Genomic DNA, 27,597 nt, shown 5'->3' with positions numbered 1-27,597 from the left:
GGATCGCATCCTTCTTTTTGAACAAAGTGGAGGTGATTTTTTCGGCCCTGAATAGTTCCCCTGATGAGGGTAGCGACGAGGGGGGGGCGGAAGGTTCATCTTGGCCCCAAAGTAGTCCTTGAGAATTTTGAGCCTCTTCCTCTGGAACTTGTTCGCACCTTACTTGACACAGCAAGATCCGGATCACCCTATGACCCTTGTCCGGTGTCCATCGCAAAGACAATTTCTGAACCTCTAAGTAAAGCCCTGACGTCAGTTTTTAACACAATGACCGAGTCAGGAGTTTTTCCCAGGCCCTGGAAAAAGGCCTCTATTTTACCCCTGCTAAAAAAACCTAACTTAGATGCCCTTGATCCCGCAAATTTTCGCCCCATATCTAGGCTGCCACTACCAGCCAAGATGGTGGAAAAAGCCCTTAATACTCAACTTGCCGCCTTTCTTCTTAAATCTCAAACACTAGATGACACACAATATGGTTTCAGAAGTGGCCACAGTACAGAATCGGCACTTCTGAAAACCACAGATGAGATTAGAAGAGCGGTAGATTCTGGAGGAAGGGCAGCCCTGATATTATTGGATCTCTCCGCGGCCTTCGATACGGTCCACCATCAGCGTTTGCTGGACCGGCTCTGGGCTTGCGGGATTCAAGGCAAGGCCTGGAGCCTCATTAAATCTTTCCTCACGGACAGATCACAGGTAGTTTCCATGGGCGAGTTTTGCTCCAACCCATTTGTTCTACCCTGCGGAGTTCTGCAGGGCTCATCCTTGAGCCCGACCTTGTTTAATATCTATGTGTCATCATTGGCCCCCATCATTAAGACTCTCTATTACTACGAAGACCTAGGTTTCTGAAGGTTTACATGCCATACAAATTGGTTCAAACCTTATAGGTGTTTTGTACTCCCCTTAATTTGAAAACTTTTTGGGTAGTTACCAACTAGTTAGCCACCTTCACTTTTTTTAAAAAAAACGGTAAAAGATTTTACTCCAAGCAGTCTCCCAAATGATCGTCAAAGTGTCTAAACTCATGTATAGTACACCGGGAGTTTCTCAATTCGATTACCTCGTGAGAGAAACGTGAATAGATACACAAATGTGAAAAAATGTGAGAGAGACGTGATGGCACCTCACGTGCGCAACCCCAATTGAGCCTGCTGGCTGGTACTCGTCAGCTTTGCCCACTCTTCTCATCATCGGTAGCCATCACGCTCCAAAGTAATAAACAAGGTGTCCACAAAATGAAGCCAACGAAAAATTCGTAGAAAAGTGATGCGACTTAGTAGTGAAGAATAAAAAGTGAAAAAGGTACACCCTCTATAGGTTCAAACTTTATTCCGCCTTAGGAGTGCACCTACTTCAATGTTTAAAAAGGTTGCAGAATATGCATACCGTTCTTATATGCCAACATGTTTCATCGCCTGGAGTCTTTCTGGCGATTTCGTCAGGGCAACAACAGTCGCTTGGCACACGATAGGGACACTTCTTAGAGTCACATTCGGAGACCTCGTGGAGCCATGGCCTCGCGTACCAGCTCAATCAATGAGGTCACCAATAGGCTCCTTATGTGAGTCCTCGTGGTTAGTGCAGCATTCAACCGTAATGCCAATCACCCAAAGCCTCACGGAGCGCCTTCTCTCCGCCGGTCTCCGTGAGGCTTTGGGTGATTGGCATTACGGTTGAATGCTGCACTAACCACGAGGACTCACATAAGGAGCCTATTGGTGACCTCATTGATTGAGCTGGTACGCGAGGCCATGGCTCCACGAGGTCTCCGAATGGGACTCTAAGAAGTGTCCCTATCGTGTGCCAAGCGACTGTTGTTGCCCTGACGAAATCGCCAGAAAGACTCCAGGCGATGAAACATGTTGGCATATAAGAACGGTATGCATATTCTGCAACCTTTTTAAACATTGAAGTAGGTGCACTCCTAAGGCGGAATAAAGTTTGAACCTATAGAGGGTGTACCTTTTTCACTTTTTATTCTTCACTACTAAGTCGCATCACTTTTCTACGAATTTTTCGTTGGCTTCATTTTGTGGACACCTTGTTTATTACTTTGGAGCGTGATGGCTACCGATGATGAGAAGAGTGGGCAAAGCTGACGAGTACCAGCCAGCAGGCTCAATTGGGGTTGCGCACGTGAGGTGCCATCACGTCTCTCTCACATTTTTTCACATTTGTGTATCTATTCACGTTTCTCTCACGAGGTAATCGAATTGAGAAACTCCCGGTGTACTATACATGAGTTTAGACACTTTGACGATCATTTGGGAGACTGCTTGGAGTAAAATCTTTTACCGTTTTTTTAAAAAAAAAGTGAAGGTGGCTAACTAGTTGGTAACTACCCAAAAAGTTTTCAAATTAAGGGGAGTACAAAACACCTATAAGGTTTGAACCAATTTGTATGGCATGTAAACCTTCAGAAACCTAGGTCTTCGTAGTAATAGATTGTCTGAGTGGAGGGCGACCTGGGTTCCTTTTTCCCTCTATAGCTCCTTATTGTATACACACCCCATCATTAAGACCCTGGGTTTTCATTTAACAGCCTATGCTGATGATACACAAATTGTGGTGTCCGTGCAGCAAGGCCAGGAGGACAGCCTGGCTATCAGATTCCATGATTGCATGATGGCAGTGAGTCTTTGGATGGCGGAAAACTGCCTGAAGCTGAATTCTGACAAAACTGAGGTCATGGTGTTTGGAAATTCTCCAACCTTTTGGAACTACAAATGGTGGCCGGTCAGTATGGGAAATTTCCCAGCCCCAGCTCCTAAAGTAAAAAACCTGGGAGTAATAATTGATGACAAGCTGAATATGGGGGCCCAAATCAATTCAGTCTCTTCATCGACATCCTTCGTTCTGCGGACACTCAGAAAAATCTTACCCTTCTTGCCTACAGATAGCCAGAAAACAGTGGTCTCTGCCTTGGTGATGTCTAAATTAGACTATTGCAATAGTCTCTATTTTAACATCCAGGAGCGTTTTCTAAAGAAATTGCAGAGGCTACAAAATGCAGCAGCCAGATTATTGTCCGGGATCCCTAAATTTGCACCCATATCGAAGGAAATTCAGAAACTGCACTGGCTTCCAGTCAGGAAAAGGATTCTTTTTAAAACATTATGCACTGCATTTAAGGCTCTCCACTCGACCGGACCGGTCTACTTGCAAGAACACCTAAAATGGTATATACCATCTAGAGACCTCCGGTCTCGGGGAGCTAAACTGGCCTCTATCCCCAAGGTAAAAAAACAGTCTTGGGGAGGCAGAAGACTTGTAGTTGGGGCAGCAAAAGCTTGGAATGCCCTTCCAGCTCAACTCAGAAACCTGTCAGATCTGCTGTCCTTTAGAAGGGCACTGAAAACATGGCTATTTACCCTCTAACTGACTGCGCTTCTCTCTGCTCGCTGGTAATTGTAGCCTCTTAAGTGATTGGTAACAGCGCCAGGACACCCTAGGGCAGAGGTCTTCAAACTTTTGGATGCCGAGACCCCCCTGTCAACATTTTGAGGCGTAAGGACCCCCTCCTGACAAAAATGTCTAAACCTGTTAACTAAATTGCGTGGGATGAAAATGTAAATGAGGTTATGTGATGCCGCGTATTTTGGGATAGCATTGCTTCATTATTTTGATGTTTGTTACACACAGTAACGCTGAGGAAAGATTTCACCCAATCAGTACCCATTTATAACCAAAATACAGCAATTATCATCAGAAAGATTTCAAGTCAACCTTTGTGAAGGGCCTTCCACTCTGCAGCAATACGTGCTGCCACATTAGAAGCTCACCTGGCCCTGACCGGAAGAAGCAGGGGTCCCTTAAAACCCTGGCGGTTTTGTGTAGAGTTAAGCCGTTTACCCACGCAGCTTTCCTCTCACCCCCTCCCTTCCATCCCTCTCTCCTCTCCTAACCCCGGATCCCTCTCTCACTTTGCAGGTCATTTTCTTTCACCCCTTTTTACAACTTCTGAACTCTCCCCATTCAACCTCTCACTTCACCTTTAATCACCTCTTGACATTCTGTCCTTTCACTGCCCTCATCTCTAACAGTCTCTCACATTTATCTCATGGCCTCTCTGGCCCTGTCACCTCCCGTGCCCCTCAGCACTTCTCATTCACCTCGTCTCTTCATTCAAATTTTTGTCTATTTGTATCTTACACCTCTCCAGTCCCCCCATTCCTCTTTCACATCTCCCCTTTGTTCTAACAGAAGCCCTCACCTTTGGATCACACTCACTTCTTGCGTGTCCACACTTCTCTTCGGCAATTCACATTTCTCCTCATCCCTGACCTCTTCAATCAAATTCTCTCACTCCCTTGCTGTCCTCTCTCATTTTGGGTGCGGATGCAAGTTCAGAATGGGATGAATGAATGTATGATTACTGATGGGCTTGTTTGAGTGAGTTGCATATTGAGTAGTGAGGGGGACAGGTGAGTGAAGTGTCACATGAGTGCAGGATGAGTAGTGTACTCGTGTACTCGTGTGACTGCAGGTTGAGGTATAGTGTGAGCAGGACAAGTGCATTTTGAGTGCAGAGTGATCACTGTGAGTGCAAGGTGAGCGGGTGAATGGTGCAAGTGCATGGTGATCAGTGTGAGTGCATTGTGATCGCTGTGAGTGCAGGGTGAGCGGGTGAATGGTGCAAGTGCATGGTGATCAGTGTGAGTGCATTGTGATCACTGTGAGTGCAAGGTGAGCGGGTGAATGGTGCAAGTGCATGGTGATCAGTGTGAGTGCATTGTGATCACTGTGAGTGCAAGGTGAGCGTGACAATAAAGGGCGAGAATGAGGAATGAGTTGTCTGAATGCAGGGTGCATTCCCAGACCCATGAAGTAACTCAGCATGTTATTGACGGGGGCGTAGACTTTAAGATCTAAGTTAAACTATTGCGGCATTAATCGGGGATCGAGGGTGAAGGAAATAAATAATGTGCTGATCCTGCAACAAACTTCCAGTCCTATGGTTAGGGTTACCAGCAGATTATTTTGATGGCCCTGTCGGTACAAAAAAAAGCAGTCACCTAAAGCGGTATTTTCAGCGCTTATCTGTGCATACTTCCCAGGGCCGGCTTTAGTGCTGGTGGTGCCCTGTGCGACAATGTTTGTTGGTGCCCCCCCAATGACCACCCCCACCACGGATTCTCTCACTAGCACCCTTTAACAGTGACCAAGTCTCCATAACCCCACACTCTCCGATGCATTGAATTAGTTATATAGTGCCACTCATACCAGTGTAGGGTGTCCGAGCACTTTGCATCACACACACATTACACAGAGACAATCAATCATAAGTGTGTAAATCAGTGTATAGGAAATGTTACATAAGCCAAAGGACTAAAAGTATAGGAGTCACATGTCATCCATACTGGTAGGCAGTATAGTTCAAGAGTGCTTGGTGTGGAGAAGCACAAACTCAGAGTCGAAAAAGAAACAGCATAGTTGGGAGTTTCCTTTAATAATAAGAATTGATTGCTAGCCAAATTAACCCTTTTTGCAACATTAATCAATGGTCTAATAATGTATTCTTTGTAGTGTGCATGCTGTTCTAGGATGAAAGTTAATAGCTCACTATTCTATATTAGGACTTTAAGTTATAAATTGCAAGTAACAAAAGGATGTCTCTTTTGAAAGCAGTAACCTGCTGATCTCTTCACATCATACACACGCTGTAATCTACTTGGTACACGTTCTTTGCAGCAGGCATATTAACCCACTGCACTAACTTCACCTAAGTCAAAACCTCAACTATACAAAATTCTGATCTCTCTCCAGGAAGATAATTAATCACAGGAGTTATCTTGACATTTATGTGAGGCCTGGTAATTGCCGGGAAAGAAACGGTGCAGCAGGTGCTTCAAAAGCACAATAAACTTTCACTCACGGCCCCCAGGAAGCCAACTTTGTATTCCTTTCCATGAAATGCATTCTCACACTACGGCAGTGAATGTAAAATCCAAATGTAAGGAATAGGCACAGTGGGGACCCAGGGGGTACTGGAACCAGCAAAAAAACCTAAGCCTCTGTAACCAGTTTACAAAGGCATGTTAAATGGTCTTTAAAGACCTGTGAAAAAACACGGGGGTGCCGGAGATAGGAATCCAGACACTGCCCAGCTGAGCCCCCAGCAGCTCAAGTTTCACTGCAGCAGCCCGGGCTGAGACACGACACAGGACGGGGGAAGTGTGGGGCCTGGGCAGAAGTGTGACTGGGAAGGCGCGACCCCCTTTGCATCACTCCACGGCCCCCCTGGGGGTCGCGCCCCACAGTTTGAAGACCCCTGCCCTAGGGTAACCGTGCGCTTTATAAATCATTTAACATAACATAACATAGTATGCGTTTTAAATATGGAAGACCAGTCATGACATGGACTCCGCATCCCAGATCTTGGGCAGCCATTTCAGATCTCTGTTCGTACAGGTCGTTGACAGGTCCCACCCCTTGGTTACAATCAGGTGCATGCAACAGTCGTATAATTTGCTGTTGTGTAATTATGTAGAATTCTACAAAAAATACATGAGATGCAAATCCGTCTTTTGGCGCTATATTTTGGTGCGAAATGCATCATCTGGACACAATTACACGTTAATAAACCTGGTGATATTTATTTGATTTGTTTATCTCTGCCCAAGTGTTTGAGGTGGTGTTCACAGATTGAAGACCCATGTAAGAAAGTGGCTCTGTATACACTGTACCAAGGTAAGGTACAGGGTGCACAGAGTCCACAGTCCCCAGAGGTTTGGCAGAGGTTAAAGTTAGATATAACCTTACTCTCTAAAGTGGTAGCTTGGTCGAGCAGTAAGGCAGTATCAGAGGACAGTGTAAAGCATTTAATGTACACACTCAGTCAGCAAATGGTCTCACACACTCAAGAACTGAACTCTAGGCCAGTTGTTTTGTATATAAAAATATATAGTTGTTTTATTATAGAACCACAAGTAGGTATCAAAATACTTTCTCAGAATGAGATGCTTTAGTTAAATACTTTCAATAAGTAATAGACTTTTAAATGCAATAGTTACAGTTGTTGCAATAGGCAACACAAGTTAAACACAATTATAACATTGAGCTCAATGGGAATTTTAAAGTAAACACAATATCAATTACTTTGCATAGGTTTTTCTTACTCAGGGCTGGATCCTAGATTCAGCCCTGGTGCATCTCCTGTAAACAGTTAAAAGAAATCATTTTTGTTACACAAGCGATTTTTAAGGAATATTTGTATGATTCAAAAATCGACAGAAGAATTTCTGGCAAAAACCAGGCAATGTTATCCTATAGAGGAAAGTTTGGTTATCGGTAAATCACAAATGTAATTGCTTTGCAGGGTCAGTGCTGGGCACAAAGATCCAGCACTGGGATCTCTCCTGATAACAGGTGAGTAATTTCGTTTTCGTTGATCAGGTGATTTTTAGTGAATATTTCAAAGTTTCAAAACTCGACACTTAGAAGAAATTCCAAGTGAAAACCAGTCAATGTTACCCTATGGAGAAAAAGTGAGTTATCGGCTTTCAGGTAAGTACTCGACTGGCAGAGTTAAGGTTCTGGGCATAGACTCCGGGGTCTCCCAGGGTCAGGTAGGTACAGTTGTTACACCCTCAGCGGCACAGAAGCAGCCGGGTGCAGAGAGAGAAGGCCCAATGTTAGCCTATGACGGGTAGGGGGCTTTTGGTTGGTGGCTGCTTGCAGGCAGGCCACGCGGCTGTGGGAGCTGAGCTTCTGGTCACGTACACAGGGCAAGTGGGGAAGTAAGATAGGATAGATGTCGCACTTCCTGGGGCACTTGGGCGGCTGGGTGCAGGGTGCTTTTGAGCCGTCGGGTGCTCAATGTATTTCAATGGAGAAGCTACAAGACGAACAAAGGCTGCAAGCTCGGGGACGAAGATTCTTCAGGTGTGACCACCACTTCGAGAGATAAGTTGGGGAGCTGTAGGTTAGGTAGACACCCAGGAGTTGGGCACAGGGGGCTGCAGGGCGCCGGGTGCAGGGGTGTCTTTTGGCGTCGGGAACTCTTACCCTCAGCTGGTCACGGTTGGAGGGGTCCCTGGTTGTGAGGCTGTAGGCGTCAGGAGCATCGAGGTGGGTCCTTGGGTGCTGGATTCTTGGTCACAGTCGCCGGGGGGGGCGTCCTCGTGGTCTTTGTTCACTCAGGCACAGGTCGGGCTCGGCGGGTGCAGAGTGTGCTGGATTCGCGGTTCCTGCCTTTGTCACCAGGGGTTGTTGCTTGTTTGAGCAGAACCACTGCTCGTGGGAGTCCCAGTCTTTTAGATGAGCAAGGCAGTCAGGTCCTCCGGGGTTTTCGAGGTTGCTGACCACTGGAGATGCCGGGGTTTAGCAGGAGAAGGTTCGAGGGTCGACAGGCCTGTATGGCTGGGGCCAAGTCAGTTGGTGTTGTCCTCTTGTTAGCAGCAGCACCGCAGGTCTTCTTTCTTCTTCTTGTTCTTCTTGTTTCAAAATCGGGATCTGAGGAAGGAAGGTTCAGGGTGCCCCTAAATACTAAATTTAGGGGCGTTACTGGTAGGGAAAGGTACGGGACCAATGGGCCACTGGGTCCCCTCCCTGGGGTGGATACACCCCATTTCCTGCCACTCTCCAGTGGGAGGGGGGCAGGAGCCTAGTCCTGATAGGGTAGGGCTCCCCATCATCAAGATGGCGAGAGCCCAGAGTTGTGCTTCACCTCGCCTCCCCCACCTGAGGGGTGGGGTTGGCAGAGGCTGGCACTCCCCCTTTCCTCACTTGGGTTTTCCCGCCGATCTTCCCACCAGCGTGGGGGTGAGAACCAGTGGGGGCTAGTTGCTGAGCACAGCAGGTGGTCTGGAGAAGCTCACAAAGGTGGCATGCTTTGAAGCTTCCCCTGCCCATCCTGGGGGAGGAGACCTAGCACCTTGCCCAGGATGTGCATTGTTGCAGACCCACGAGAGCAGATGGCTCTCTACCCAGGTGTCCAGCAACATGTCTGCTGGGTGGCAGCCTAGGCAGCCACTCAGTCAGGACTATACCATCTAGAGACCTCCGGTCTCGGGGAGCTAAACTGGCCTCTATCCCCAAGGTAAAAAAACAGTCTTGGGGAGGCAGAAGATTTGTAGTTGGGGCAGCAAAAGCTTGGAATGCCCTTCCAGCTCAACTCAGAAACCTGTCAGATCTGCTGTCCTTTAGAAGGGCACTGAAAACATGGCTATTTACCCTCTAACTGACTGCGCTTCTCTCTGCTCGCTGGTAATTGTAGCCTCTTAAGTGATTGGTAACAGCGCCAGGACACCCTAGGGTAACCGTGCGCTTTATAAATCATTTAACATAACATAACATAGTATGCGTTTTAAATATGGAAGACCAGTCAGCCACTCAGTCAGGACTCTGGTTGTTGGATAGTTTTGAGGGGGCATCTTTAACATGCCCTCTGTTGTGCATTTTACATTAAATCCCACACTGGCATCAGTGTGGATTTAATGTGCTGAGAAGTTTGATATCAAACTTCTCCGTCTTCAGTGTAGCCATCATGGTGCTGTGGAGTTCGTATTGACGATCTCCCCGCACCATATATTCTAAATGGCAGCACTGCACTTAGTGCCCAGGAATGGGCCTGGGTACTGTAGGGGTACAGAGGTCATGCACCTGTACCCACACCACTGGCATAGGGCACCCAGCTAGAGGGGTGACTGAGGTATGCCAGGGCAGTGTGTTTGTGGGCATGGCACACAGGGATGTGTGCCATGTCGACGCTCTGTTTTGTTCTGCACCAAGACACTCAGCCTGCAAAGGCAGTGTGTGTGTCAGGGTACAGGGCCTCTAAGGGTGGCACAATTAGTGCTGCAACCCTTAGGGGCCTTCTCTGGTCACAGGGCCCAGGGTACCAAGGGTACCATTTACCAGGGGCTGACATGTGGCCAGAGAAGCCAATTGCGTTTAGGCTTCATGCAGTTTTACGGAAGGAACACAATGTAGCTTATTAAAATGTTTATAAATTGATATATGTACAAACAATGTGAATTGGCTAAATGTTTGAAGCAAATCATTTCGATATTTTTACATAAAAAATTGTCTTTGTCAATAGTAATAAAAATCTTTCTATACAGCATTCCCTTTTAGATTTTATGACTTATTTTTACTTTATTGTTTTATTGCTTCTTACATATAAGTTTGTAAATTAGCAACCTGGAAATCTATTTAATGTAACCTTTTTTAAATCACAGATTGATTATATCTGGTAAGCCAGTCGGGTTATAGCACCAGTTGTTTTTTAGATTCTACAAGTTTAAATGTAGGAAAAGGGAACTTTTGTGTTGTTTGTGTATCTATACCCATCCCTTTTCCAAGGAGCAGGGTACCTCCTTTATATTTTGACACTGTGCCAGCTGTGCTATGCCATGAAATGCCCTGCTTCTGTGGTTTATAGCATATCACGAGGGGTAGGAGTCTCACTTCTGGCCGCTTTTTGCGCTTTCCCGTAGGCTGCAGGTCTTGCCTGCAGCCCTCGTTCAGTGTGCTGCCAGCATGTCTTGGTGTGCTCACTAGGGTATTGGGTCGGTGTTCACTCATGCCTGGCGGTGCGCTCAGACACCAGTGTGCTGCGCTGTTCGCACAGAGGTTAAGGGCAGGGTTACTGCTGTGCGCTGTGTCTGGCCTTCAATGCAGCATGCCAGTGAGGGCCTTTCCTCGATTCTCCTGCCCACCACGGCTGCTCTGCGAGGTCGGGGAACCTCCGATCAGGGATGAGCGGTGATTATCCTCCACCAACAGCTCCTGTAAGGCGCCCCCATAGCCGTGAGCTGGGGTTGCAGGAGCTTTAGAGAGTTCTTGCCATCTTGGATGCTGCTGAGCCGTCTTGTTTGTCTTTTTGTTCAAATTCTATGAAAGAATACCAGTGATGCGTTGTTGTATGATTGATTTCAATGGTTGATGTTTTCAAGGGTAAGTAATACAGAGATTTCTTTAAAAATTAAGGGATTTTTTTTGACTTGGCAGAAAAGTACTTTGTTCTCTTGGTTAATCCATTACACCCAAGTTTTGCGTTCAAATGGGTGATATGTGGTAATTCCCCTGATTTCTTATTAGGTGTTGTAACCTTTCACATAGTGAGGTATAGACACCTGTGCAATCCTGTCAACTTCATTCATGCCCAGGGCACTTAACCACTTGGTTTGCGGAGGTTCTGAAATGTTGTTGCTGCTGCAGTTCCTTTCCGCAATGAAAGCAATCCGCGCAAGTCAGCCCATATGCTCTTAGGACATATCTGCAGAGAAGCCCACGTTAAGAGCTGCAAGCAACTCACTTTGCAAATGCAGTGGCGAACGTCTGACCCGTGTGCTCTGTAAGGTCTCACGTGTGGCATGCAAATTACTAGAAGAAACCTTCCATGTCAGAAATGAGTTTATGAGATAGTTTGATGTCCACTTTTTCTGACCCAGCAACTCAGTCAAGTTGTCAAACCTTGTTATTTGCAGCTACATCGCTCAGAAGCAGTCTTTATTTTTCCTCTGTGCAGAGCAATTAAATGGGCCTTTTTGCATTCACACCTTCACTACTGCATAGCATTGGAGGGTTTTTGGAGGGGGGGGGGCGGGGCAGGGCAGGGTGGGTGACTTGGGGATAGCTTTCCTAGAACTGTATTGTCAGCGTTATAAGACCACACATGTTGCAGTGCCTCTGCCAGACGGTTCTGCCATATAAGATCATACCACCGACATTAGAAAACGATTCCACTGGCAATCAGACTCGTATAGCAGCCTTCAAGACAATTTACGTGCTCCATATATGGTTCGATGTCCTGGCCTGTCACCCAGTGGATCAGCTCTATATTAAAACTAGACATCTAAGGTCCTCTGACTGATTTAATCAACGTTTTTAAAGGTAATACACAAGTACCGTCTGAAAGAAACCGAGGTCTATCAGGGCATCATACAGTAGATTCCTAGTTGTTCTCCAACCAAATGATTGACCTCCTTACTTTATTCTACTGACTCATGAGTTGACAAGGGTATGTAGGCTGTTCCCTTATGACTCTGCAGCCCTCCTCAGTGTTGGTGAGTAGATAACAGTGTCTACTTCTGGAAGAATGCACCGTGTATATTGAGACAGTCAAACTTTCACTGTTGTATATTTGGACAAACAAGAGCAAATGACATCTGTTATAGTGGTGTAGAATGTAATCCATCTGCATTCAACCCATTGGAGAACTGTATTTTGTAATGTGCCACCATTTATACGTATTTGTTTCAAGGTGGTAAGTGAATTAGCTTTTTATGGTTTATTCAAACCAGATAAATCTGTACATTGTATAGCTGTTCCTTAAACACAGTGCTTATAGGGGACTGGAGATGTTTCTTTATTAACTTTTGATTCCCTTAATTTCCATCACCACTGCTCTATAACTTCTGTGCCACCAGAACTCTATTATATAGCTTTGTTAATGTGTACAGTATTTCTCATGGACAAACATAGTTCATTAATAATTGCGTTCATAATACATTTCAAAAAGCTTTTGTTGTTCAAGCTACACAGCACAAATTATTGCAGGGTTTAGAAAAAATGCATATATTTTTGTGGGAAAAATCGGGCATCAGAAAGCCACAGGCTGCTGGGTATCTTGAAAGTCACAATCTTTTTAAAATAAATGTCCACAGATATTGTACCTTGATACATCTGAAAGTTGAAAATGTCTCTGAATGTGTTGTTGACTTGTGATGTGGTGATGTCAACTGTGCTTTGTCCCCGCATGATTCAGTTTTGTGAGGGAGATGGAGTTTTTGAGAAGTCGTTGTTCAGTTTTGGGATTTTGTTCATCAAGTGCAACTCATTACAGTCTCGAGTAAAAGGATCAGCTGCGTTACTTCGTCTGCGTCAAGATAAAGCTTTTTCTAGGAAGAAGACTTCAAAAGCTTTGTTTTCGTATCACTAAACGTTGCCAGAAAGAAGGAATGTTTCTCAAATTTAAATATAACCTTAGGCCTAGAGTAAAGTTGTGGCTTGAATACTACTGTGCTCATTAAAAAAGCTTGTGCATGGGATCCACACAAATTACTTATAGGTTTTCTTTTGTGTGACAATATCTTTGTTTATATTCTGTTGATTTTGTATTCTGTTTAAAGAATGGTTAGAGTGATGGACAGTCAGTGACACCCACATATCTTTTTTCCCCATCATGTTGCAATTGGACGATATTTTGTATATATTGAATGAGAGGTGGAATCATTACGCAAGCTATATACACAAATGGCTTATAATATCTTGCCTCAAGTTACTGATTATCCTCTTTTATAATAAGAATATTCCTATTTTTAATATTTTGTAATTTTACATTGTTAGAAATATTGCATAATCTCTATTATATATAGTTGTGTATGTTTTGTTATTAACAAGAGCATTCTTCTGTGATTCATGGTTAAATGTGTTGTCTTTTACGGTTTTTCTTTTACAATAAAACATTTACAAAAATGGATCGCAATCTTTTTATTTATTTTTTATTTTTATTTAAGTCGTCCGATCAGCAGTAGAATATACACTTACATAGGCATCGTACTTTACAAACAACATATAGCATAGCAATGGTGAGCAAGGGACCTGTCAGGATGGCACTTTCCAGTCTAGACTGGCATATCCAACAGTGAGCAACTGTTCGCACTATAATTCCACATTACCAACCTTATTTTTCGATACCCACCACCCCATACGTAGTATTTTGCTCTATCGCGCTGGACACCTGGCACCAAGGTGTGTAGCCCTCCCATCCTTCCCCTAAGTCCTAAGAAGAGAGAAAGGATATCCCCACCGGAACATCGTCCGTATATATTCATATCAATCTGAGCCATCTTTTACCCATCTTCCTGTGGTCTCTGTAAATATTGCCTCAGTGGTTCCCAGAAATCACGGGGCCTGGAGGACAGCGGCAGCTTTTCCGCATACGTGTCCATAGTTTCCCTGCAGTATGTCATGTCAGTGAGCCAGTCCTTGAGTCTAGGTGGGCGTTTGCTTCCCCATCTGATCGCTACTCGTCTCTTCGCTAGTAGCAGTGCCACAGCTAGGAATTTCCTCATTTTCGTCGGCTTTTGCCTATATATCCCCAGTAAACACACTAAGGGCCTATTTGGTACTTGTCCCGTCAGCATTTTGTTTATTGCATCCATAATATCCTGCCAATATTTATTTATCTGTGGACATGCCCATGCTAGGTGTAGAAAGTCCGCCCCTGGGGCATTACATCTCTGACATCTATCGTGTGTTCTAAGGCCATATCTGTGAAGTTGGGTTGGGGTGTAATAGAATTGGTGGAGGAATTTAAAATGTATTATCCGTAAGTTACAATTTGATGTCAGTAATTGCAGTTGCGTGCAGCTATACTCCCAGTCCCGCTCCTCTATATTGTCACCTAGCAGTGTTTCCCATCTAGCTAGTGATCTATTTGCTCCAGCACTTTGCTCTAACTGCGACTTCTGATATAAGCAAGTGACTAATTTCTTGCGTGTTTGTGCTCTGAGCATGATCTGTAGGGCGTGTAACGTTGGTGGTTCCTCCGGGTATGTGGGATAGAATTCCCTGACCGCTGCTTGCAGCCGTAGGTAGGCAAACGTCTTCATTGGCGTGTTATGTGTGCAGAGCGCCGGGTCATGTCTTTGAATGAATTTGCCATGTGGGAAAACCTCCTTCATTGTAGATAGTTTCATATCTGTTAGCAGTTGCATCATACCCCGCTCCTGTGTCACTGAGAGTTTTGGATGATTGGCAATCGGGAGCGCCGGGGCATATATAGGTAGTTTGTTGGCCCGCTGTGCTAACATATACCATGCATGTGATGTGCAGCTTACCGACCCTATCTTGTCCTTTTGTATATATGACATCGGGTTTGATACAAACGCCAGCAGTGAATCCAGGTGTACACTGTCTGTTTCCACAGCGACATGTGAAATGTACGCATGTGGTCTAGTCCAGTAATGAGCATGCTGTGCCTGAGCGCAGTAAAAATATAACTGTAAGTCCGGCGCCCCAAAACCGCCCATGTGGTACGGCTTTGTCAGTATGGTCCAGCTAACCCTGGCTTGTTTTCCCGCCCATGTCAGCTTTTGCAACATGGATCGCAGCTCTGCAAAATAGGCTTGCGTCAACCAGAGTGGGATATTATTAAATAGATATAGGAAACGTGGCAGCACAATCATCTTTTGTAATGCAATTCTATCTGCCATCGTCAATGGCATTCGTATCCATTTGGTAATTTGCTCATCTAGTCTAGTCATTGCTCTACCGTAATTTTCCCTCATTACCAGGTCAGGATCCCTATGTATCCATATCCCCAGATATTTCACCGGGTCCGTCTGCCATTTCAGGGGGTAATCTAACTCAGGTGGAGTTGTGGCTGGCGTTAAAGGTATAACCATCGATTTGTCCCAGTTGATTCTCAGCCCCGCGTATCTTTCAAAACGAATATATTCTCTAATAAGATTATTCAAGTGTTTATTCGGGTGTCGCGTGAATAGTACCATGTCGTCGGCATATAGGGATATATTGAGGGTCCGCAGACTAAACTGCAAGGCAGCCTCCCTATGACACTGACGTACTCTGCAGGCGTGGGGCTCCAGGATCAGAGTGAACAAGATTGGTGACAGCGGACAGCCCTGTCTCGTCCCTCTTTTTACTCTGAAGGGGTCAGATACTTGTCCATTCATTTTTATCCTGGCTGTGGGGCCGGTGTATAGAATCTCTATCCATCTGATAAACCGCTCCGGGAACCCCATCCTACGTAACACTACAAACATAAATGGCCATTCCACCGAATCAAAAGCCTTTGCGGCGTCCAACAGTGCCGCCGCCGCTGGAAAATCTGGGTCCAATTGGTGGTACAAGGCAAATATAGTGCGTATATTTTGGGTTGTGGACCTAGTGGGCACAAATCCCGCTTGATCAGGTAGTACCAGCTTCTCCTGTAGAAGCTGTATTCTAGTTGCTATCACTTTGGCCAGGATCTTTGTATCTATATTTATCAGAGACAGAGGGCGATAGGATTCGCATCGGGTTGCATCTTTATCTGGTTTGGGGATCGTCACTAAAAGTGCTTCTTTCAGAGACCGGGGTAGTTCACTCCTCTCATATGCTTCCTCATACATTTCTGCTAAGTGTGGTATAAAGAGATCTTTGTACATTTTATAAAACTCTGCTGGGAGGCCGTCCAGCCCAGGGGCTTTGCCATTCGGCAATGAATTTATGGCGTCCGTGAACTCATCTTTTGTAATATGGTGACTAAGGAACTTTCGGTGTGCATCAGAGAGCCATCCGAGGGCTACATCCTGAAGATAGTGATTGATTTCTTCCACTGTGGCACATGTCTGCTGGTCATAAAGCTGTGAATAGAAATTTTTGAAACAGTTTGATATTGACGTAGTGTCATGCTGCATTTGATCTGCGTCATCCCTGATCTGTGTTATTTAGGATGCCGCGCATGAGGGTCTTATCTTACCCACCAGCGCCTTTCCCGGTCTGCCACCCTCCCCGTAGCTTCTCGCTATAAAGCGCTGTGATTTATATTTGATCTCGTCTGCAGCATATTTCTGATACTCGTCCATTTTCCCCCTGATTTGAGCCAGCAGGGCTGAATTATGGGTCTGTTCGTGCTCCTCTTCCAGCGTGCCTATGTCCTGTTCTATTCTGTGTAGCTGCTGCTGAATATCTTTGAGGATCCCCGCTTGCTTGTTAATGCAATGGCCTCTGATTGTTACCTTAAAGGCTTCCCAAAGTGTCCCCGCACTTCCCACTGATCCAGCATTGATCTCAAAATAGTCGACAATAGCCTGTCGCAGCTCGGTATGGAAGACCTAATCTAATAGCGCACTCCCCTGCAATCTCCATGTAAAATGTCTGGGTATGTATGTTGGGATATCCATCAGTAGACTAACCGGGGAGTGGTCCGAAAGTGTCTTTGGCAGGTGTTCCACCTCTCGCGTCCATGTACATGCTTCTGCCGTGAGCAACCAGTAATCTATCCTGGACCATGTATTATGCGTCGTAGATGTGCATGTGCCCTCTCTACCATCCCTGTGTCTCTGCCTCCACACATCTGCCATGCCCCATGTGATGGATCGCAATCTTACAGCAAAAAAAAAATAGTAGTGTCTGGTCATTTTCGTTAAATATAATTAATGTAAAAAGGGGTATCACCTGTGAAGTGTTTTGCTTAATTAATCTACTTGTGTATGGGGTCCTCTCATTTTGGTCAATCTTGCATGGACACATTGTACTTGACGCCCCATCTTATGATCACGTCTTGAGTTCATGATTGTCGAGGCTTACAACAGTCTCATCGGATCATTATGAAAGGCTTGACTGTGCCCACGTGTTCTTGAAAACGAATGGTCTCTTATATGTTTGTTACTTTTGTAAATTCTATGAAATATATCACAACGTACAACTTAGAATTTTTCTAAGACCATAATGGAAACAAAAAGAGACTGTTTTAAAAGAGCTTCTGATCGTGAATGAATTATGTGAAATGTTTGGTCTGGATCTGTACATTTGAAAGGATTGTCATATACGTACTTACAGTTCATGGTTATCTGGTAAACGTGATAGTTTTTACAGTAGAATTAAAGAGCAAGGAAACTGATTGCGTGCTTTGAAGATGCTTTTTCTTTTCCCCTGTAGTATTTGCAAACGATGTATTCGGAAGATGGATCATCACTGTCCCTGGGTGAACAATTGTGTGGGAGAAAAAAATCAGAGGTTTTTTGTGCTATTTACTGTAAGTATTAGTGTTAACCAGATCAAAATCCTGAATGTGGAACTGTCTGGGCCTGTGGGCAGTTGAGATAATGCTCTTGTTTCACTTCCCTTATTATTGTAGCTATTCATTTGTGCAACTTAACTATTCTGGCTGAGTTGATATTATGCCTTTAGTACAATTACACAAAACATTTAGTTGGGGGACTTCTCCATGCAGTAGCACACCGGTAGTGACATGGGGTTTCTTCCCTTCTTTAAGTAAACTATATACGTTTGTGGGTAATCTGCTGATTGTGATGCAAGTGCACTTATCTGTTACCCACTATGCGAATAGCTATCATTAGCGCGGTAAATGCAGTGGCACCACCTTTCAAGTGTATGATGTGTCCAACTGTACGCAGATCATGGCTGTCACAACCAATTATGGGGGGGGGGTGTCTAATTGCATTAGGTCCATGGAATCCTTGCTACAATATGGAGTATGTTTTAAGAAACTCTAAATCATGTTCACGTTCTCACTGACCATGAGCAGACTAGACGGATACAACTTAGATATGGGACACAAGCAGTATAATATAGCTTAAAGACACTCTGTATATATTTATTTAAGAGCTGTACACATATCTCCAGTTTTCTGGCTGAAATGAAGTACACATGCACTATGATTAGTGTATATCTGGATGGCAGGTCACACTGAACTTTTATCGAATAACATTGTAACCGTGAGAAAAAAAGCACTTTGAAATCTGTCGTCCTTTCTGGTCTTCCTCTCTTAAGTTTACCCATCGGGTGAAGTGACAGGTCTATGAAACCTTGAAGCCAAATTAACTATGCCATCACCAGGCATGCACAGTCAATATGCACATTTTAGCAGTAGTCAATAAAATAGTGTATAACTTAGGCAAGCCATGATGTGAATCAAGGATACCCTTGCACATTTATCAACACCCTACCAGATTAAATACCTAAAAGTACTCTACATACCCGTTTCTCCACCCAAGAACCTCTGTTCCGCACATTGGCATTGCTTGTTATTTCTTTAATATATGGACCTTCTCATCTCACCACATAGCTGCAGTGCATCATTCCCTATCCTTGTTTGACCAATCTTTAAGCTGTCCAGTGGCATCTAGACAACATTTTGAACACCTTTTGTGCACTTTTAAGTACTAGGAGGGCAGTGTTTGTTACAACTATTTGTGTTCTAAATATTTTCCTGTCCAGGCTTCCCTTTCAGTCATAAGATTGGGCTTGCCCAAAAATATCTTTATTCTTCCTCCCTTGCACCCTCCCTAAAAACATAGCACAAACTTGAACTATTGCTGCTCACTTCGGTAACTTCTCAGACGTTCTTATTTTAGGCAAGGTATCAAAAAATGTACCCTTAATATTTGCTGTTACAGGTTTTTGTTTTACCTGAAGTTAAGTCAATAATGGCAGCCAAATTAACTTGAATGAATACCTTACTGCAGGCCTCGAAAAATCATAAAAATGTTACTAGACCTGCAGGTCATAAATTATCGACCTAATTATAATGCTCTTGACCCATAAGCAGGTTTCATAAGATGTGATCTTGGGCAAATATTTTAATTGACTGATCTGCCATTTTATTCCTTATCAAATATGTGCGCACCTTCAGATATGCGAGTTTAGCATGTCTGTAGTACAAAAAACACTTTTGTTTGATTTAAAAGACTAAACGATTGCTCAATATTTAATACAAACCTTGCCACTGATATAGGGTACACATGACTGCTGACTTGCCTCTTAACTCATTAAGCGCATTGTCATCGGAGCGGAGGCAGAAATATTGCTCAAATGAACATTTAAAAACTATCCGTTTTATTAACTACGTAAGTAAAGCATTAAGTGGTATCACACTTATTTGCAATCAGTATCGGTATTGATGTGGTTTTGCTGATAAAACTATATAGTGTACAATGTTTGGAAATCGAGTTTTGCATTACACTTCTGAATTAAAAGAAAAAATTATTTTGTAATTCCTGCAATATTTTGAAATACTTTCTAAATGTGTGTTAGAAAAAAACCTGACCTCTTACAGCCTTTTGTTTCACAATGATTGTTAGATAGTTCACTTGACAAAAACCTCTAACTGTAATAAGAGAAAGAAAAGTAAACACCATTTTTCTGGATAATCTAGCAACAATTAGTAAAAAGACAAACTGGCATTTGACCTTTGTCCTTAAACTGACAGCAAACGTGTCAAGATAAAAACAAGATTTAAAGCCTCTTTTTTTTTTTACTTGTTCGCTTTCTGAATGAACAGAACACCTGTCCCTTCCAGGTTAAGTTTACTACCAAGAAAGGACGAGTAAGTGCTGAAAATAACTCTGTAAGATCTCACTTGCCGTAGCGAGTGGGCGAGTAGATTTTTCGAGGCCTGTACTGGTTTACTGAGGATCTTCTTTTTCCATTGATCATCGACCCTCTTTATCACAGAATATTTTTTGTCACAAAATCTGCCTGGATCCCAATATTATTGCAATATTGAAATCCAAATGTATGCTACAGGAGATGGATACTGGTTTAGATTCTGCCTCTGTATTTATTTGGGCATCTGAAGAGGCATGCACTCATAATCAGTCTTCCTCCTCAGTACTTTCCTTACACCATTCCTTCTCCAGTGCTTATTCCAAAAGATTCGTTATTACAATCCGGGTACCCCCACGGAGTCATTACTGAGCCTGGGCGGAGTTTGTGGTGCTCAGCGAAGTGCAAAAACAAACTCTGCCGCGCTACTCTGAGCTTAGCAAGCGGCGGAGTGCGTTAGATAAATGCTGTGCACGATGATTTTCAGTGCCGGATGCATATCCGCACTGCGCAATAATTGTGAACGGCACCATGCACAGGACAAGCGGGTGCTGCCTCCTTTCTGCCGCTCAAGTAGGTTTTTGCTCGACCGGCAGCTTTCTCAATGCGAACGGACAGTTTCTCAACGCGAGCAGTCGCGAGCATACACAACCACTTGCAATGAAAAATTTAACCGCCTGTGTCAAGAAATCTTGCTGGTTGGTTGATTTTCCACGCTTGTGTCGCCAACTTGATGTTGATGACCACGAACTAGGAAAAATCTTGCCAGGAGGTGCATTTTCCTCGCTTGCGCTCGCCAACTTGATGTTGACGAACGTGAGTGAGGAAAGAAACTCCGCTCTGCTATGCGGAGCGGAGTTTTTCAGAACTCCGCGAGCTCCGTGTAACACTGAGTGCGCAAAACTCCACAATCTCTGTGAGCGGAGCAGAGTTCACCGCCCAGACTTAGTCATTACTGGGAGCTATGGTTCCCAACCCAAGCGTTTTTGATGATTTCAACTGCAAAACAATACACAAAAAATACAGAAACAAGCATTCAGCAAACAAATACACAAATGATGAAATATTAGAATTAATTTACAAAAAAGTTTTAATTATTTTTACATTTTAATTTGAAGGTTGGATTTTTCTAAATTCCATTGAGACCACTCAACACCTACACTTTATTCTATTTGATTCATTTGCACTGCTCCCACAAATCAATCCGAGCATACTATCTTAATTTTTAGCCTCCAATTTCAAATTCTTTAACTTTAACAGAACGTTTTAAGATTTTCAATTTTACATTTTGCTTCTTTATTTAAACACACTTTATTAATGTGCAAATATTATTTAAATTTCTAAGCAGCCTGGGACCTTTTGAGTAGGCTTAGCAGACACAAAGAGGTCCCTATACCACAGGTTAAGACTCACTGCTGTACAACAGTGACAACAATGCTGAAGCAGTACAGCATGAACAAAAGGAGAAAAAATAGTCAATTTGTAAGCCTGCCTCCAACAGCAACCTGCTGCCTGGCCCTCCAAAATAAACCTTACATTAAAAAAAACTTTTGGGAGGGGAAGGGATGCAAAGACCATTGGAACACTGGGTTGGGAACAACTCAATTAAAGTCCATCGCCCCCTCAACCCCCACAGAACCTCAACGCAGATTTATACAGAGCGCAGATTCAGGCAGTATATATCTTTTCTAGGAATAGGCTGCTTTCCAATTGAATTTTATCAGATAAATTAGATGGGGCTAGTAACCGTGTTGTGGAGGGCTTTTTAAGAAGCTGAGCATTCGGGCTGCCTGCATGTGTGGTATTTGACAACACTATAATATTCTACCCAAACAAGGAGCCTTTACTGTGTTCTAGCTACTCAAAAATTACCTTACAGAACATGGATTTCAAAATTCTTGCCAAGGTATTTCTTAAGCGGCTCATCCCGCTGATCGCTAGACCCATGCACAATAGAGGTAGTGTTTGTTCCTGGTAGCTTTTTGGGAGATATGTAAAACGCTTTGGCACCTCATTACACAGGTTAGAAATAATCTGGAGGAGAGAGTGTCCCTGTTACTAGATCCAGAAAAATTATTTGATTGTTTGAAATGGGGTTGTTTGGTTTGGAACCTAAAGAGAGCTGTTATGGGAAAGGTTTCTGTCAATATAATCCTTTGGCAGTATTGGAATCTCATAGCCCAGATAAACTATTATGGAATTCTGTACAAGACATTCCCAGTTAACAGGGGGGGCAGGCAGGCAGGACCACACTCCCTACTATTGTTTATATTGGCACTTGTACCCTTGTTTGCCAAGATCAGACAATCCAGAGATGTGGAGGGGATAGTGACTCCCCTGGCCTAACAAAAAGTATTACAAATGGACGACTTTCCATTAACTGTTTGTGAACCCTAGTATTCCATCGCCACCATCATGGCACTTATTGATGAATTCTGTCTCTTCTCCGGTTATTGGATGAAATGACCCAAAAGTGAAATGTTTCCAACAACAAAACACACAGATAAGTCGGGTCTGGGTGAACACTAATTTAAGTCTGTTCCAAAGAACTTTAGGTAATTGGACAACCTTGTCAACCATGGCCTGAAGGCGATGGTGAATGATAACAATGGTCTTCTTTTGTCATCTAAAATGGTCCAAATTAGACATTTGCACACTGATACCTCTTATATAGCATTTTGATGCTATGCATACAACAGTGCAGAAAGATTTGAGCAAGAAACTAACATTGGTGCACTGGATTGGTGCTTATATACTACTCTGGTCCATCACTTCGGGGCAGAACAAGTTGGCAAATATGAGCTCTGATTAGTAAAACGTCCGGATCCTGTCTGGTGAGGAAACTGGGTTAGAGTATCCAACAGAAAGAGTGAAGGTAAGTAACTTGTTTTGTTCGGGTATGCTAATATTTTTTAATGAAATCATCCTTCTAATTTTGAACCTGATGCAATTACTTTTACTTTACTTTACTGATGTATTTAATAAATTTAAGTAGCAAGAGTTAAATGTTACACCTCCTTTCTATCCAGCTTGTCTACGTAGTATGAATATAATTTCGCTGAACTAGAGTTTCTTTTATTTCAGATGTATATAGCTCTGATTTCTGCCCATTCCCTCATTCTCTGTGGGTTTCAGTTTTTTTCCTGTGTCCGAGGACAATGGACTGGTGAGTGAACATTAACCTTTTTAAGTATTCCTTACAGGTTTTAAAACCTATTTTACAAGAACAGTCTCAACGTGCATTGAAACAAAATGTGTTTTCATTTGTTGCCTTAGTCTCAACGATGCAAGTCTGAGTTTCAGCATATCTGCATACAGAGGCAAAATTCCCAGGTTGTTATCTAAGTATGAAACCTTCCATAGTAAAAACAAAATGGGGGTTAAGAGTTATTGATCTATTTGGAGTTTTTGTAGAACGCTCAAACTACAGGTATGCTCGTATTGCTGGATGCAAGTTGAAAAAATTGCAACACTAAAGTGGGAAAACATTTTATGTTATCGGGGTTTATAGCGCGCACAGCTACTCATGAGAGTGTCCCGGCGCGAGCCCAAGAGCCAGAAACCGAAAGGAGAGAAAAAAGCAGGGACAGAACCTGCTCAGTTGAAAACGAGGTTTTTAAGTTTCTTCCTAAATTGGATAGGGTTCTGGAGGCTGTGCAGGTCAAAAGGGAGAGAGTTCCAAGCCATAGCGGCCAAGTAGGCCAGAGAACTGCCACCCTTTCTTTTCAGGCGGAATCTGGGAATGGTAGCCATTAGCATGTTAGAGGAACGCAGGTGCCTGCTGGGGACAAAGAACTGAAAGTGCTTCCTGAGATAGGCAGGGCCATACTCATAGAGAGCAGCATGGTACCCGTTACCAGGGCCTTAAAGGTAACCCTTGCCTTCACGGGTAACCAGTGCAGATTGCGCAGATGCTGCCTGACACTGGTACGTTTGAGGAGTTTGAGAAGCAATCGGGCTGCTGCGTTTTGGACCACCTGTAGTCTGTCCAAGAGGTAGCCAGGAAGACCGACGTACAGTGCATTCGCATAATCAATGCGGGAGGTAACAAGCATTCAAGTGACCGTTTCTTTTGCTGCTAAGAGCATAAGAGGCAGGCGTTTTTTAAGAAGCTTCAAAATGCCGATACCGGTATCTGTCAATTTATTGATTTGGTTGCAGAAGCTAAGCTTTTCGTTTAACCAAATCCCAAGATTTTTCACTGAGAGACCCAAAGGGGAGGGATTGGGGGACTCATCAGGCCAAAGAGTATGCCAGAACAAAGGGGGAACTCACTGAAGAATAAAATCTCGGTTTTATCTTCATTACATTTAAGCTGAGCAGACGTAAGCCAATTGAACACCGCTGCCAGACACGTTTTAACAAGGGCAGTGGACGTCTCATGTTTTTTCCAGGTGAACAGGAGCGGAGTGTCGTCAGCATAGGCAACAACTTTAGCTCCCAACTCCTCTGCCAGCTGAATAAGAGTGGTCATGTAAATATTGAACAAAAGTGAGTTCAATACAGACACTTGGGGACCCCTGTCCGAAGAGTTTGAGTAGTAGACGTAAAAGGGGGGATCCAAACTTGTTGGGTTCTGCCTTCTAAAAAAGATTTTATCCACTCACTGGCGTCACCAATGATGCCTAGCTTCTGCAGAAGGGCTAGAAGGAGTGAATGCAATAGATGCAAACAAAACAAACCAGAATCCCGCAAAGGGAGAACTATTAATTATTCAAAGACGTAAAAACCCATTTGCTGTGAGGATTGAGCAATTATCAAAAAGTCGTAGGGGTCTGATAGACTGAAGAAGTACTTGATTGATGGATCAGGATAGGACCAGCTGAGAATAGATTTGGCTATAGGCGGACAGTAATAGGAGAGTCTTTAGACTTATTATAAACATTAGGAAGTCCTTTTCTGATCACAGTGTCTGCGGTGGTCTTTGCAAAACCTTTATTAACCGGGAGGATGGGTCATCAGCAGGTTTTCAGAGGAGGATCTCACATTGGAGGCAGAAAAAGTTTGGCTAGTTAACCAGTTGCTCGACCATGCACAGTTATTTGAACAACACGCAACATTTTAAATTGTGATTCCCTTTTGATAGTTACCAAATGTAGTGATTTCCAGGCAGCGCTAATATGGTCTTTGAAATTGAAGCAAAAGATAAATCCTGCAGCGTCATTTTGAATTCTTTGCAATTTGTCTATCATGTTCTTGAGGGGGTCTGATAAATAGGCTATTTGTGTACGATGATTAATGGAGCCAAAAGTGGCATTGAGCTCTGATAGTAACAAGGCCCAGGCTTGCCTTCTGTTCCTTGTAGTGATGATCTCTTCGGGATTTTAAGGAGCCGAGTTTCTCTGCGTTAGTTTCAAGGTGTGAGGAGAGGTGAAACGTCACCACTGATTGCAATGCGCTTACTGTGGTTTGGAGAAAAGCAGTGATACCGTAGTTTGACATGACCGCTGCATTCGCTCTCATTTAATTTGTTTGAGGCGCACGGTTATTAGTGCATGTTTTAGTGTTTGACGAATTTCACCAGAGGTGAGTGATGCATTGATGAGTTTAGTGATCAAGAGAACTAGAACTGAGGGGCCCAAGATTAGAACTTTGACATTACAAATATTGGTGTTAGGAGCAGGTATTTTGCAGAATGACAACTGCTGATACTGATTTTGAGTGTGGGCATTCCAGTTTCTCCGCGAAGAGCTGGGCGGCTTTTTGAGTGTAAATTATTCCCATGTTCATTGAGCTATTCTTTTTATTACAATTCAATTTAGAGCTGAAATTATGGAAGCAGTTTGCGAAGGCAATATTTTTGGACATAATAAAAAATAATATATAATTATACAGAAACTGTTAGTGATCAAGGTTTAACCAAAGGTTGAGGTGGAACAGCTTTTATTCAGTTGTAGATCCCAATTCCTTTGCCAAAAAGTAAATTTTATTAGTTGTAGTAAAGAGATAAGAAACATTGCAAACTAAAAAGCAAAGAGACCTACAACATGTTGTCTTATTTAGGTTAGCTCATATTTTTGTTTGATACATACGTAGACCACATGGGTCCCTTTTCTCAGGTAATTATAGTGGAGCTGACAGAGAAGAGAACTCAAATTCCATTTTATAGTTTATGGTGGGGAAACTTGTTTGTAAGGAAGCTGGAAACGGGGAAAGCAAACGTGTTTCCTTCACTCTAACTGCTGTTCGCTGTTCATAAAGAAAATGCTGACGTGATAGAAACGGGAAAGAAGCTACCTACTCATTTCTGTTTGTTGCATTCTGCTTGTTCAGCACAATGAAATGGTGAGTGATAGTTTGAAGGACCGGCTTAGCATTGAAGATGTGAATGGGAGGGGAGTTCATTCTTGCCTGTCTCTGTTGTTGTTCGAGACTGAAAGGTCGGAAAAAGTCAGCGAGAGACAGATTCATGTCTGGTATTGGCACGTGCATTTTCTGCATTTGTTTATTTCAGTTGGTAAAGAAATGTGTATACTTTAAATCCATTCAGATATTCTTCTGTCTTTCTGTGTATTTTAAAGGTAATTTAGGATTGTCAAACATTGCCCGAAATTTGTGAATGGATGGGAACAATGCACATTTAGGTCTGGCCTTCAAGACTGCTTTACCTGTTTAGCCAGTATAAAGGTTTCCCAAAAATCCGTACGGAACGTATCAATAAATCAGGGGTTTATAAAGCACGCTAGTCACCCGTGAGTGTCTCAAGGCGCTGGGGGGGGGGGGGGTGGAAGGGGGGGGGGGTAGGGAGTTGCAGCTCCGGTTCTGGCGAAGAGCCAGGTCTTGAGGTTCTTCCTGAAGGTGTGCAGGGTGGGTGAGTGTCTGAAGGTGACTGGGAGCTCGTTCCGGGTTTTGGCTGCGACGTAGGAGAATGCTGTTCCGCCTGCTCTGGTTCTGCGGATGCAAGGGGTCTCTGCGAGGTCAGCGGAGCGGAGGCTCTTTTTGGGTATGTGGAAGGAAACTCTCTCGTTGAGATATTTGGGTCCGATGTTGTGGAGGGACTTGTAGGCGTGGGTGAGCAGCTTGAAAACAACTCTCTTCTCAACGGGGAGCTAGTGGAGGTTTGGTAGGTGTTGGGTCATGTGTTCGTGCCGTGGGGTTCCGAGGACGAGTCTGGCTGCGGTGTTCTGGATGGTTTGTAGCTTGTGTAGGAGAGTTCTGTTGATTCCGGTGTAGAGGGCGTTGCCGTAGTCCAGTCTGCTAGTTATGAGTGCATGGGTGACGGTTTTTCTGCATTCGGGGGTATCCATTTGAAGGTCTTGCGGAGGATCCGAAGGCAGTTGAAGCTCGTGGAGGCGATGGAGTTGATCTGGCGGGTCATGGTGAGGGAGGAGTCGAGGTGCCGTGCGTGGTCTGTCGAGGAGGACAGGCTCCCGAGGGCGGAGGGCCACCAGGTGTGGTCCCAGGCGGAGGTGGAGGTGGATAGTCCGAGGATGAGGACCTCAGTCTTCTCTGAGTTGAGCTTCAGGCAGCTGTTTTTCATCCAGGCAGCGACATTCTTCATTCCTTCCTAAAAGCAGTCATACAATGAAGAACTTTCGGTCATCCATTGGACTCCTGTAATTTCTTTAGGTC

General features: G+C 43.9%; 1 protein-coding gene across 2 annotated transcripts in view; it reads left to right on the top strand.

Moving 5' to 3' along the window:
• The window catches only part of ZDHHC7 (zDHHC palmitoyltransferase 7), a 335,738-nt gene that overhangs the window by 252,753 nt on the left and 55,388 nt on the right, over window positions 1–27,597 (top strand). For both annotated transcript variants that reach the window (XM_085637984.1, XM_085637985.1), the window contains 2 exons: window positions 17,617–17,713; window positions 23,110–23,191. In XM_085637984.1, the coding sequence (XP_085494110.1) occupies window positions 17,617–17,713; window positions 23,110–23,191 (179 nt within the window). The remainder of the gene's footprint in view (window positions 1–17,616; window positions 17,714–23,109; window positions 23,192–27,597) is intronic.

The sequence above is a fragment of the Triturus cristatus genome, chromosome 12, assembly GCF_964204655.1.
Source record: "Triturus cristatus chromosome 12, aTriCri1.1, whole genome shotgun sequence".
Classification (NCBI taxonomy): domain Eukaryota; kingdom Metazoa; phylum Chordata; class Amphibia; order Caudata; family Salamandridae; genus Triturus; species Triturus cristatus.
This window is presented reverse-complemented; position numbering and strand designations above follow the sequence as displayed.